This window comes from Pogoniulus pusillus, chromosome Z (genome assembly GCF_015220805.1).
Source record: "Pogoniulus pusillus isolate bPogPus1 chromosome Z, bPogPus1.pri, whole genome shotgun sequence".
NCBI lineage: Eukaryota > Metazoa > Chordata > Aves > Piciformes > Lybiidae > Pogoniulus > Pogoniulus pusillus.
Genome location: NC_087309.1, coordinates 68,644,058 through 68,657,943, shown reverse-complemented (window position 1 = coordinate 68,657,943; position 13,886 = coordinate 68,644,058). Strand labels below are relative to the sequence as shown.

At 43.5% G+C, this 13,886-nt stretch overlaps 1 protein-coding gene across 2 annotated transcripts in view; it reads left to right on the top strand.

The window, feature by feature from the left end:
* Positions 1–13,886, top strand: part of GDA (guanine deaminase) — a 46,591-nt gene that overhangs the window by 24,589 nt on the left and 8,116 nt on the right. For both annotated transcript variants that reach the window (XM_064176474.1, XM_064176473.1), the window contains 3 exons: positions 351–378; positions 1,433–3,948; positions 10,911–13,720. In XM_064176474.1, coding sequence (XP_064032544.1) covers positions 351–378; positions 1,433–1,503 — 99 coding nt within the window. In that variant the 3' untranslated portion in view covers positions 1,504–3,948; positions 10,911–13,720. The remainder of the gene's footprint in view (positions 1–350; positions 379–1,432; positions 3,949–10,910; positions 13,721–13,886) is intronic.

Sequence of the window (13,886 nt, the reverse complement as noted above, 5' to 3'; positions counted from 1 at the left end):
AATCTTCTTCCTAATTCAAATTATTCTGGAAGAAAATGTTTCCAGATGAAGTGTAAACCTTTTTAGCTAGGTTAACAGTTCTTCAGACTGTAATTGCTTATATTTTTGTCCTGTTTTTCAATATGTAAATTAATCTGATAACTCTAAAAAATATGAGGAAGTGTTGTGTTTTAGGCATATGGTTATTTATACTGTTAGACTTCCTGAGACATACAAATGAAAATTTGCTTTTATCATTAGCAGGAATATTTGAGAAAGTTATTTTTATCAGTTATTTCAAGTTTCAAATAATTATGATCTGAGATAGCACATACTGCTTTCTGAATTTGTTTTCCTCTCATTTTTTATAGGACATTCTCCAAAAGTTCCTATATCTAGGTATGTTCTGATTCTCAACCCACATAAAATATTCTTGTTGTGTCATACATCAAAAATTGCATGACGTGGGGGTTAATAACAAATTTCTTTATACATGATTAGATAAATATTGGTTGAAAGTAATTATTTTTTTAGAGTATATTTGTTTCAATGTATTTTAACATATGTAAACATGAAGATGACACTTTATTAATATTAATTTTTATTTACATTATTGAAATGTACATTTACTTGTATTTATTAACACTTGCCTATAAACACTGGGTAAGAATTAAGTAGTTTAAATTTTGTTGAATAGCTGGTTTGACATGGTCAGATGCAATAAGGTTGTCACATATGTTACCATATCTGCCTTTATCTACCCTACGATCTAAATCATGTTTTATGGTAAAGTGACATTGACGTGGTGATCATCAGCTCAGAAGCCATTCGGCTCAGAGGACTTCTGCAGAACAGTTGCCTTTTGGGAGTTTTTTTTCTCCCAGGCAAAAATGATGGCCTTTAAAACAAACAAAACCCAACCCAAACAATCCCAGTCCCCTAACAGAATAGGTATTCTTTTCAGGGCATCGTCTGGACCAAGAACTGTGCTGCCTATTTTGTGGTTTTGTAGAGGCTGCTACTGTTAGCTCTAGCCACATTTGTGCTACCTTTTAATTAGGCTTTTGCGTTTTTGAGAAGCCAATTGTGGCAAGCCAGCTTTACTGCTGCCTGGTGCCTGACTTAGTTCAGATACCATTTAACAGTGTGTTTTCTGTACAAATATATAAAATTTTCAGGGTTTGAATTCACAAAATATGTAGAAAACCCACAACATCACTTCAGCACCTGAGTGCCATGTTTATTTATTGAGAAAAGAATGAATAGTGTAATCATTGAGTGATCTTTCTGATAGCCTGACCATTTGTCTCTAAATAAACTTTTTTTACTCCTAGGAAATGGTCACCTATAATTATATATTCCAATCATGATTTTGTAGATTGCATAATTTTTTATCAGTTAAATCAGTGCATAGACTTACCTGCAAATCTCTGTTTTGGCCATGTTATTTCAGGTGATGATCGGAATATTTCTGAAGTGTATGTGGCCGGAAAGCAAGTGGTTCCTTTTTCAAGTTCAGTATAAGTCTGTTTCCTTTTTTTGCAAAATATTCTGCTGATTGTTTGGCATCTGATTTGAAAAAGATTGATTAAATGCAGTGCCTGATCATCAGGAATGACACCTCATTTTTGTTTAACGTTTTAAAACTTGCAAACATGGAAAGTTTTGTCATACCTTTCAAGAATTACTTTACCAGAATTGTCACAGTTCTAGATGAAATGGATCCTTAAATTCTTCTGTGAAAATAATGTGTGTGCATTGATAAAGGTTTTTTTTTTTAATTCCTTTATTAAAGAGGACACCCACTGTTCCTTATAATAACAGCATGGGAAGCATTAACAGAAGCAACAAGACTCTCATTGTCTTTAATGCATCTAACTTTTAACAGAGCCAGTGCTGGTAAATGGATTTTCCAGATAATGAATATCATGGAAGAAAGAAATTTCTGTAATACTCTCATCAAGTGTGGAAAAATCAGTGACCCTTTGAGGCATTTAGAACATTATTTTTCAGTTTCCTTTGGGAGCTTTATTTAAAAAAAAAGAAAAGTAAGTAATAATTTAAATTCAGATTTGTCATTCCTAGTCAGTAAAGAACTGATGGAAGAACCAAATAAGAGACACTGGTAGTAGTCAGAGCATGATGGACTAGGAGAGCAGAATTGCTGCATTGTTCTGTGATTCTGTCAACTGAACTGTATTTTCAGAGAATTTTTTCCTAGGTTTAGAAATGGTTAGCCCAATCTACCATCTGAGCATGCTACTCAGTGGCGAAAAAAGGAAGAAGTTTTTCTGGAGTAGAGGGAGTACAGAACCTTCCCAAGCTCATTTGCTCCCAGCTATTTAGACAGGATGATATGATGTCTATTCTCCTTTCTGAGAGGGAAACAAGTGGGCTTAAAAGAAAATCCAAGACAAACGGGCTATTTCTGGACATTACCACCCTTGGCCTGAGGTAAAAATTATCGCTGGAAAAAGCAGCTCAAATGCAATGTGGTCTTTTGTGCCTTTCAACGTGGCAACCCTAATTACAGCCCTATACAACTGCAGGTAAAAAACTTTGCCCTTTTTGTTTTGGAAGTCTGTGTGGCTCCCTTCCTTTCTTAAAATGCATATTGCTTTTTTGTCAGAGATTTCTGCCTCTTTTTTTTTTCTTTCTTTTATTTATATTATAGTTTGAAGAGGGGATTTCTTAGTGTTATTTTATTATGTTTTGCAACATAAAGCATGTAAGAAGAATGTAAGCTCCAATTTCAGTGTCATTAGAAACAATTTTGTGCTGTTAGTACAAATGTATTAAGTATGGTTTTAAGATCTGCCTCAAACTTCTTTGATTACACTGAGCTTTCTTTCCACACTTTTATCTAATTGCCTGGTGATATGAAGACACGGGACTTCCATCTATTCACAAAACAAGGGAGGTCACTGCACCAAAGTCTCACTTTGTGTCTGCTTCCAAAACAGTGCTTTGTTCAACTGTCTGATTTTAAATTAAGCATTTTCAGAGCTTATGTCTTTTTAAAGTTACATGCATGTGAGACAGTATGTTGTCAAGCAGAAATGTATAAGCTCCAATGCTTAAAGCAGTACAGTCTTTTAGGGGTTTTGTGTGTGTGTGTTTGTTTTGTTGCTGTTGTTGTTCATTTTTCCTTAAAAAATTGAACAGCAGGGGATATTGGCATGCAGACACCACCCAAGTGCAGCTACGTGGATTGCTCGTTGAGAGCTGACTCAGGTGTCTTCACAGGGCACTGCACTGTGCCATGTACTTGTCAAGGTACAGCTTTCATATCTGTTATATTCCTTAGACTTTAGGAATCAAGATTTAAAGATTAAGATTTCTACATTCCATCAGTGTGGAATATAACAATTTTGTTTAGCATGTGTTCCAGCCACCTGTACAGCAACACCATTGCTCGGCAAATACAGTCCTCAGCTCTTTAGCTTGGCTTCCTGATTAAGGTAGTGTTTTTCATCATGAGTTTTAACATGAATTTAGTTGTTCAAATTTTGCATTCTAAAACCAAAGATCTGTGAGACACATGTTTTAATCCTCTCAGTTACTATTTGAAACTATTTAAAAAGTGTTGCATGGTTTTCAGCTTTAGCTTTCCTGCAAGAGTATTTGTTGGGTGGAGAAAGATCACACCACCTTGTGTACAGTGTGTTTGTGCCCTACTTCATCACTTCCAAAGCTATGAAAGAAATCAACACTTTTAATTTAGTGGAAATCTGAACTCCTTCTTACTTCATTCTTTTCCCATGATTTTGTAGTATTGTAAAAAATGAGATTCAACATTTCTTCTTAAAAGATTTGTACTGGGCAAGGGTTGCTTATTTGCAAACTGCAAATAAAGACAAAAAGCTCAACACTGTACTACAAAGGGACTCTCTATGATAACTGCTCCCACAGAGCTTTGTATCTGAGTATTGGCTGCAACACAGGGAGTTGATTTCTTGTTGTATTCAGGCACTGTTGCGGAGGGCAGTAATAATTCGTGGCCGAGAAGAAAATTTTATCAAAAATAGATATTTTTTATTTTTACAAACCCGCCCCCACAACTATATATACAAAGATTAATTTCGTTTGATAAACAGGTTAAGTTGCATGAGAATTCTACGAGGATACCATTAATAATCTGACTATATATATTTGGAAGTCAGTTTTTGGAAAAGGCTTTAGCTATTAATTAATAGCGGTTTTCTTACTAAATTAAGCTAAGCCAAATAACTCACTCAGGCTGGCTCGTGCGGTCGGTCTTCCTCCTCCAGCGGCTACAGGAGTCGTTAAGGGTCGTTAAGGGTCGTTAGGCAGACAAAGGTGTGCCTAACACCAAAGCAAGTCCTTAAGTCTCTCTGCAGTCCAGGCACAGGAGAGTGAGCGAACTCGTCCAGGCACACGCAAAATCCAAAAGCGGGAACCCCAAAGGCGGGAAGACCCCCAATATTTATACCCTTCGCTAGACAAAGGGCAGAGTTACCACACTTTAGGCGCGAAAGCGCACGGCCAATCCCAGCCTGGCTCCAGCGCGGGAACTCACGGGGCAGTCCCCGCCCCCTTCACGGCTGCAGGGCAGGCGAGGGGGGGGGGAAACCAGGCGGCTTTTCCCCTTTCCCCCCGAAGTCCGGGCAGGAGAGGAATTTAGGGGTACAGGACTCCAGGACATCCCACCCCGGTGGTAATGAGCATCTTTGTCTAGAACTTGAGTGAGAAGTGATCCCCCTTCAATTTAGGAACCTATTAATATATATATATGGCTTAGCCTTTTCCAACATTAACAATAGGTAATACATTAATCGCCCCAACAATATTTAACAATACTTAACAAGGCTTAACAATAGCCCAAACAGTATTAATAAAGCTACACAGTCCATTTGAAGATTGCTCTGTTCCTGGTAGAGCAACCAAGTTCATGGCAGAGCCTTGGATGCTCCGAGTCCATGGCTGGAGGTCACAGTCCGTGGGTCCTGATGCCATCATCCACTGGCCACCCCGGTGATATGACTCCATCTCTCGTGTAGCTGGTTCTCCTTTTCCCAGGTGCTGGTCAGGTAGTCAGGAACTGGTCCTCTGCCTCGACCTTAACCTGTAAGGAGACAAAACCTGCCTCGGCCTATAAGGGCCAGGCTTGACAATTAATAATTGGGGACGATCCACCGTGCACTGATCCGGTGGCCTTTTCCATTTGCATCTAGGGCTTCCCAGGCATATAAGCCTCTGGGTTTACCCCATGCCATTGGCACTACCCCTATAGGTTGGCCTTTTGTACTGGGGCAGGTGGTCAGTGACCACGTGGCTCACCTAGGCAGCAGGTCTTTATTCTGGGGGCTTCTGTAGCTCTCCCCGTGACTGCTGACCATTAAAAGCTGCCGAGCCACCATTACACTAATTCAGTGTTTTGCCTCCCGTGTGGGAGACGAGAAAGGGTTAACCTTTCTGTCTGGGGACGAGCTGCAGTTCCCAGCGGGGGGGCTGCCGCTTCTAGGCGAGCCGCTCTGGGAGCCACCGCTGGGCTTCTCGCGGCTGCCTCTGGGTTTTGCAGCCGATTTCTGAAGGCACCGCACTAGATCCTTCAGCTGCCAGTCTGCCAGCTGCCTTAAAACAGTCTTTGGTACCCCTAAAGTCAGGGCTTGTCTATACCAGCTGTTCTTTTCTCTGGGTCTCCAGTCACTCTGTTGGTCTCTGCCCCTTCCCCTCGGGGAGAAGCCTGAAGGACCCGTCCCCCTGGGGGGGCAGTCCTGCACTGGCCGGACCTGCCTGCGCAGAGTCCTGGGATTTTCTGGGGGAGAAGCACGAGACTGTCTCTCCCCAGCCCCTTTTCCTTCAGGAGACCCAAACCCAAACTGCAGCCCGTGGGCATTCAAGTCAGTTAACAGTTCAGCCCAAGTCATTACGTGCTCTGTAGCATCACCCTCTGCATTCTTTGCAATCACACGTTCAATTTTCTCAACATTCTTCATTAGTTGGATTTGCAGAGTTGCTGGCAAACCCTTCATAATAGGGTGCAGTCTCTCCGGGTCCACAGGGGCATAAAACGGGCAATCGTAATGTCCCTTATCATAGATAGCCTGGACACAGGCAAGTCTGCGGAGAGCAGTGATGAGCTCAGAGGAGCTGGTGACCTTTAGTTCCGTCGGCTCCCCCCGGTAGGCTGGACGGACACTGCTTGCCCAGTAGGCTATCCGGGCGGTGAGGCTGTGTGTCCCCTCGGGTTCACGTGTCAGGAACACATCGTCCCCCCAGTCTCCAGCAGCTTCCTGCGAGTCTAGAAGGACCCGGTCCCCACCGGCTCGGGACACTCGATACACATAGTCAGCGACTGAGTCCCCAGGATCTCTCGCATATTTGACTTGTAAGTCACTGAGCTGTGCGTCTGTGAACTGTTTTTTGATCACGGTGGTCCCTGCACCGCCTTTTCTGCCCTTCACGGACTCAGTCCTTATAACAGGCAACACGTGCACCGCGGCGCCCTCCTCACCGGAGCTCTCTTCTCCGCTAGCTACGGGAGAGTCCGGTCGGGACCTGCGCTTTCTGCGTGGCTTTGAGGCTTTCTGCCGCGCAGAGGCATGTGCAGAGGAATTCTCTGAGTCTCTGGCAGAGTCTTTTGTGCCTGGTTTCGGGGAACTCCTCTCCCCCGAAGAGCCCCTCGGGGCATTCTCTGCCTTTCTCCCCGATTCCCGCGAATCGCTCCATTCAAATTCAGACACGGAGACCGAAGAGGTGGTGTCTGCAGGCGTTACAAGCCTTTCTTTCATCCGGGCAGTCAGTGCCGCGGTCAGGCTCTTTGTCTGCGCCAGCATGCTTTCCCAGATACTTTGGCATTTAGCTTTTTCGGCTAATAAATCCTTTTCCAAGGCCTGAATTCTTTTTTCATAATTTTCAAATTCGGCCAGAGTCTGGGTCACGACTGACCCCAGAACAACAGAGAAATGCTCCGTTGGAGACTCAGAAATCACAGGGTCTGAGCGCTCAGCTAATTTCTCCAGGATTTTCTCCGGATTTTTACAATTTTTCTGAGCCCAAATTAAATCAAGACCTGTGATTAGGCATCCCTTTTCTTGTAGAAATTCTATGATTGAACTACCCTGCATACACTGCGCCATAATGTTGCGGAGGGCAGTAATAATTCGTGGCCGAGAAGAAAATTTTATCAAAAATAGATATTTTTTATTTTTACAAACCCGCCCCCACAACTATATATACAAAGATTAATTTCGTTTGATAAACAGGTTAAGTTGCATGAGAATTCTACGAGGATACCATTAATAATCTGACTATATATATTTGGAAGTCAGTTTTTGGAAAAGGCTTTAGCTATTAATTAATAGCGGTTTTCTTACTAAATTAAGCTAAGCCAAATAACTCACTCAGGCTGGCTCGTGCGGTCGGTCTTCCTCCTCCAGCGGCTACAGGAGTCGTTAAGGGTCGTTAAGGGTCGTTAGGCAGACAAAGGTGTGCCTAACACCAAAGCAAGTCCTTAAGTCTCTCTGCAGTCCAGGCACAGGAGAGTGAGCGAACTCGTCCAGGCACACGCAAAATCCAAAAGCGGGAACCCCAAAGGCGGGAAGACCCCCAATATTTATACCCTTCGCTAGACAAAGGGCAGAGTTACCACACTTTAGGCGCGAAAGCGCACGGCCAATCCCAGCCTGGCTCCAGCGCGGGAACTCACGGGGCAGTCCCCGCCCCCTTCACGGCTGCAGGGCAGGCGAGGGGGGGGGGAAACCAGGCGGCTTTTCCCCTTTCCCCCCGAAGTCCGGGCAGGAGAGGAATTTAGGGGTACAGGACTCCAGGACATCCCACCCCGGTGGTAATGAGCATCTTTGTCTAGAACTTGAGTGAGAAGTGATCCCCCTTCAATTTAGGAACCTATTAATATATATATATGGCTTAGCCTTTTCCAACATTAACAATAGGTAATACATTAATCGCCCCAACAATATTTAACAATACTTAACAAGGCTTAACAATAGCCCAAACAGTATTAATAAAGCTACACAGTCCATTTGAAGATTGCTCTGTTCCTGGTAGAGCAACCAAGTTCATGGCAGAGCCTTGGATGCTCCGAGTCCATGGCTGGAGGTCACAGTCCGTGGGTCCTGATGCCATCATCCACTGGCCACCCCGGTGATATGACTCCATCTCTCGTGTAGCTGGTTCTCCTTTTCCCAGGTGCTGGTCAGGTAGTCAGGAACTGGTCCTCTGCCTCGACCTTAACCTGTAAGGAGACAAAACCTGCCTCGGCCTATAAGGGCCAGGCTTGACAATTAATAATTGGGGACGATCCACCGTGCACTGATCCGGTGGCCTTTTCCATTTGCATCTAGGGCTTCCCAGGCATATAAGCCTCTGGGTTTACCCCATGCCATTGGCACTACCCCTATAGGTTGGCCTTTTGTACTGGGGCAGGTGGTCAGTGACCACGTGGCTCACCTAGGCAGCAGGTCTTTATTCTGGGGGCTTCTGTAGCTCTCCCCGTGACTGCTGACCATTAAAAGCTGCCGAGCCACCATTACACTAATTCAGTGTTTTGCCTCCCGTGTGGGAGACGAGAAAGGGTTAACCTTTCTGTCTGGGGACGAGCTGCAGTTCCCAGCGGGGGGGCTGCCGCTTCTAGGCGAGCCGCTCTGGGAGCCACCGCTGGGCTTCTCGCGGCTGCCTCTGGGTTTTGCAGCCGATTTCTGAAGGCACCGCACTAGATCCTTCAGCTGCCAGTCTGCCAGCTGCCTTAAAACAGTCTTTGGTACCCCTAAAGTCAGGGCTTGTCTATACCAGCTGTTCTTTTCTCTGGGTCTCCAGTCACTCTGTTGGTCTCTGCCCCTTCCCCTCGGGGAGAAGCCTGAAGGACCCGTCCCCCTGGGGGGGCAGTCCTGCACTGGCCGGACCTGCCTGCGCAGAGTCCTGGGATTTTCTGGGGGAGAAGCACGAGACTGTCTCTCCCCAGCCCCTTTTCCTTCAGGAGACCCAAACCCAAACTGCAGCCCGTGGGCATTCAAGTCAGTTAACAGTTCAGCCCAAGTCATTACGTGCTCTGTAGCATCACCCTCTGCATTCTTTGCAATCACACGTTCAATTTTCTCAACATTCTTCATTAGTTGGATTTGCAGAGTTGCTGGCAAACCCTTCATAATAGGGTGCAGTCTCTCCGGGTCCACAGGGGCATAAAACGGGCAATCGTAATGTCCCTTATCATAGATAGCCTGGACACAGGCAAGTCTGCGGAGAGCAGTGATGAGCTCAGAGGAGCTGGTGACCTTTAGTTCCGTCGGCTCCCCCCGGTAGGCTGGACGGACACTGCTTGCCCAGTAGGCTATCTGGGCGGTGAGGCTGTGTGTCCCCTCGGGTTCACGTGTCAGGAACACATCGTCCCCCCAGTCTCCAGCAGCTTCCTGCGAGTCTAGAAGGACCCGGTCCCCACCGGCTCGGGACACTCGATACACATAGTCAGCGACTGAGTCCCCAGGATCTCTCGCATATTTGACTTGTAAGTCACTGAGCTGTGCGTCTGTGAACTGTTTTTTGATCACGGTGGTCCCTGCACCGCCTTTTCTGCCCTTCACGGACTCAGTCCTTATAACAGGCAACACGTGCACCGCGGCGCCCTCCTCACCGGAGCTCTCTTCTCCGCTAGCTACGGGAGAGTCCGGTCGGGACCTGCGCTTTCTGCGTGGCTTTGAGGCTTTCTGCCGCGCAGAGGCATGTGCAGAGGAATTCTCTGAGTCTCTGGCAGAGTCTTTTGTGCCTGGTTTCGGGGAACTCCTCTCCCCCGAAGAGCCCCTCGGGGCATTCTCTGCCTTTCTCCCCGATTCCCGCGAATCGCTCCATTCAAATTCAGACACGGAGACCGAAGAGGTGGTGTCTGCAGGCGTTACAAGCCTTTCTTTCATCCGGGCAGTCAGTGCCGCGGTCAGGCTCTTTGTCTGCGCCAGCATGCTTTCCCAGATACTTTGGCATTTAGCTTTTTCGGCTAATAAATCCTTTTCCAAGGCCTGAATTCTTTTTTCATAATTTTCAAATTCGGCCAGAGTCTGGGTCACGACTGACCCCAGAACAACAGAGAAATGCTCCGTTGGAGACTCAGAAATCACAGGGTCTGAGCGCTCAGCTAATTTCTCCAGGATTTTCTCCGGATTTTTACAATTTTTCTGAGCCCAAATTAAATCAAGACCTGTGATTAGGCATCCCTTTTCTTGTAGAAATTCTATGATTGAACTACCCTGCATACACTGCGCCATAATGTTGCGGAGGGCAGTAATAATTCGTGGCCGAGAAGAAAATTTTATCAAAAATAGATATTTTTTATTTTTACAAACCCGCCCCCACAACTATATATACAAAGATTAATTTCGTTTGATAAACAGGTTAAGTTGCATGAGAATTCTACGAGGATACCATTAATAATCTGACTATATATATTTGGAAGTCAGTTTTTGGAAAAGGCTTTAGCTATTAATTAATAGCGGTTTTCTTACTAAATTAAGCTAAGCCAAATAACTCACTCAGGCTGGCTCGTGCGGTCGGTCTTCCTCCTCCAGCGGCTACAGGAGTCGTTAAGGGTCGTTAAGGGTCGTTAGGCAGACAAAGGTGTGCCTAACACCAAAGCAAGTCCTTAAGTCTCTCTGCAGTCCAGGCACAGGAGAGTGAGCGAACTCGTCCAGGCACACGCAAAATCCAAAAGCGGGAACCCCAAAGGCGGGAAGACCCCCAATATTTATACCCTTCGCTAGACAAAGGGCAGAGTTACCACACTTTAGGCGCGAAAGCGCACGGCCAATCCCAGCCTGGCTCCAGCGCGGGAACTCACGGGGCAGTCCCCGCCCCCTTCACGGCTGCAGGGCAGGCGAGAGGGGGGGGGAAACCAGGCGGCTTTTCCCCTTTCCCCCCGAAGTCCGGGCAGGAGAGGAATTTAGGGGTACAGGACTCCAGGACAGGCACAAAGTAGGAATTCAACTCTTTGATTGTAGCTTTACTAGTGTCTAGTACCTAGATGCTATCCAGACATAGAAATGGCGAATTAGCTTTTTAAGGATATCAGCTGGAGGAAAAGCTTGGCTTTCAGGTAGCGCTGTGAGCTGCCTGCCATGCCTAAGACTGTAAGGAGGAAGGGCTAAAATGCATTAACCAAACTGCTAAGGTATAAAGTAAATTCTTTCCTTAGGGGTAAAGGAAAGAAACCTGAATTTGATGTGAGAGTAAGCTAGTGGAGGAATTGGTATAACAACTACACTGAGAAGTACTTTCAACAGCAACATCTTAAACAGAATTGAAAGGAGAAAGACTAATGTTAGGAAAAAAGATCTGAAGTCCTCTGAGTTAGTCCTAAATCTTGTTCAGTGGAAGATGGTAGTTTTAAGGTTTTAGAAAACAACAAAGAATGTAGAAGCCAAACTTCTCTGAAGCTTTTTTTGTAAAGTCATGGACGATTCCACTGTGAAGTTTTAGTCCTTTGAACTCTGTGTGGAGATTGCCAAGATACTTGGTGCAGTAGGCGAGGATCAGTAGATGAAAGGAGTTGTTGCTGAGACTTGTACTTCACTATTTGCAGCTTAAGACTGTATATAATCCGTTTCTTTGGATAAATGTCAAATGGAAAAATGCAGTTTGAAGCAGGCCAAATAATTGATTCAGACTCTTAATGTCTCTTTAAGAATCTAGAGTGTGTGTGGCCTGTAGTTGAGCCTCCAGTGCAGTTTCCTCTAAAATAAGTGTAGTCCTTGCATATCAAAAACCACTTTGCAAACTGAATGAAGGTTCAATAAGGAAGGGTAATAGACAGTCGCAAACCAAAATGTCAGTGGAGAGTAGGATTTGTAGTATTCCCACTCCATCCTTACTGTCATAAAATTTAGTATCTAAAGACAAACTAAAGCAACAGGCAACCTTTTTTGCTTTTCCTCGCTCTTCTGGGGAAAGAAAGGAAAGAAAGGAAAAAAAAGAAAAAGAAATAAAAATCAGATAAACAAACATTAACATAAAACCTCTGGAAAAATGTACACACAACTGTTCCCTGACATCACTCCACATTAGTTCTCTTGCCAGATTGGGGATGGGATATTTGCTGCTTAATGTGCCTTTGTGTTCAATGTTAGCACACCATTCTGACAAAGATAAGAAAAATTGTTTTGTGGAAAGCTTGCTGGTTGGAACAATATGCTTCATGTAGTCTGTGTTCAGATGAGCACTTATTTATTATAATATATTTGAATTACTGTTATGTGTTGATGTCTGTGCCACTTTAGATTTTGATTACTAATGAAATCCTAGCAAGTATTGCCTGTGCATTATGCAGTGTTATTTCAGTGATTCATATTTGTAAGTATAGTTCTGCACCTTAAAATATTGCCGTGGCCTAACGTTTATATTTATTCTGTGGGTTTCATTCAATCAGAAATCTTTGTAGAGGGAAAAAAATGTATATTTGTTAACTGCACTGAAAATGTTCAGTTGAGTGGACTTCAGCAAGAAGGTTGGACTCAATGTTCTCTAGAGGTCCTTTCCAAGCCCTAACATTCTGTTATTCTGTGACTTCTTGTTAAGGAGAATGTCCAAATGACCCTATATAAGTCTGTGCCTGATTATGCATTCATGAATGAAAAAAAATTAAAATGTCTTTGTGAAAACTCTTATGAATAGTAGTGTTTTAATTTTGAAATATTTGCAAATAAATCTTTTAAAACTTTAATTATGATCATGCAATACAGATTAGCAAAAATAATTATTGCTACATATTTGTTATACCTCTTATATTGCTGTTATACTGAGCAAATAAAATTGTCACTATTATTGTTTGTACATTTAAAAACAATATATAAGTCTTAAAAGGCCAAATTTTTCAAAGAGCATCCCAGTTTAAAAAGGAAAAGATATTAACAACAATGCTCAGACAAGTTATTTTCAAATATTTTAAAAACATTTCCATTGAAAAAAACCCAAAACACCTCAAATGATAAACAAACACATAATAATTGGCAGATTTTAAAATACTGTATTTGTATGAATAAATGGTCCTGCCTTCTCTGCAGCCCTGTGTGTAGCACAGAGATCAAGCAATTTCTAAAATGATAGTGTACAAATAGAATGTTTGTTTCTGATTCTAAGAATCAAGAGATTTTGAAAATCTGAGAAAGGACTGTGGAAAAAAAAAGAGATTTGAAAAAGGTAGTAGCAGAACATGGTGTAGAAAGACGCTAGATCAGAAGAATGAGTTAAAAAACCCCACGACATGTCAGAGAAATTTTAATAGGGAAATTCTGAGAAAAGAAGACACGTTTCCAGCAATGTTGCATTGAGTAAAGGGCCTCTTTCCTTCTGAAAGCAGGTACCAAAGCAGCTACTTACATGCTTAACACTGAAAGCCCAAATAATTGCATCTAATCATAGCATAATTGCATAACACTTTTCAACCTCTCAACTTCAAGACTTAAATAAAAACCACCTGTAACAGTTTCAGAAGAAACCTAACACAGGAGTACCTTTTACTTTGTCTCTATGGGTCCTGTGGAACATTTGGCATTGACTAGGCCTGTGCCAGCAAGAAATCTCTGCTCCTGCATTCTCCAAGCACCATTTGCTGTCATCCTCCTAGTGCTGTGGTAATGGCTGAGTCTGACAGTATCTGGTGTGACTAGAGTAACTGAAAACAAGCCAGTTTAAAAATCAAATGGTTTAGAAGTTACACCCACTGCAGAGAGCACAGCACGCTTTAAATTATGTAAGCCTATACCTAATAGTTAACTTCCAGGTTGTGATGGTTTGGGGGTTACCCCGCCCCCCCACACTTTTGAATTTGCCCCAGCTAACTCAGACGGACCCTGGGAATATAGATGAAGCAATTTATTTACAGCTAGCAGAATTTACAAGCAGCTATTTACAATATATACAGTTATATACAATTATATACAGAAATA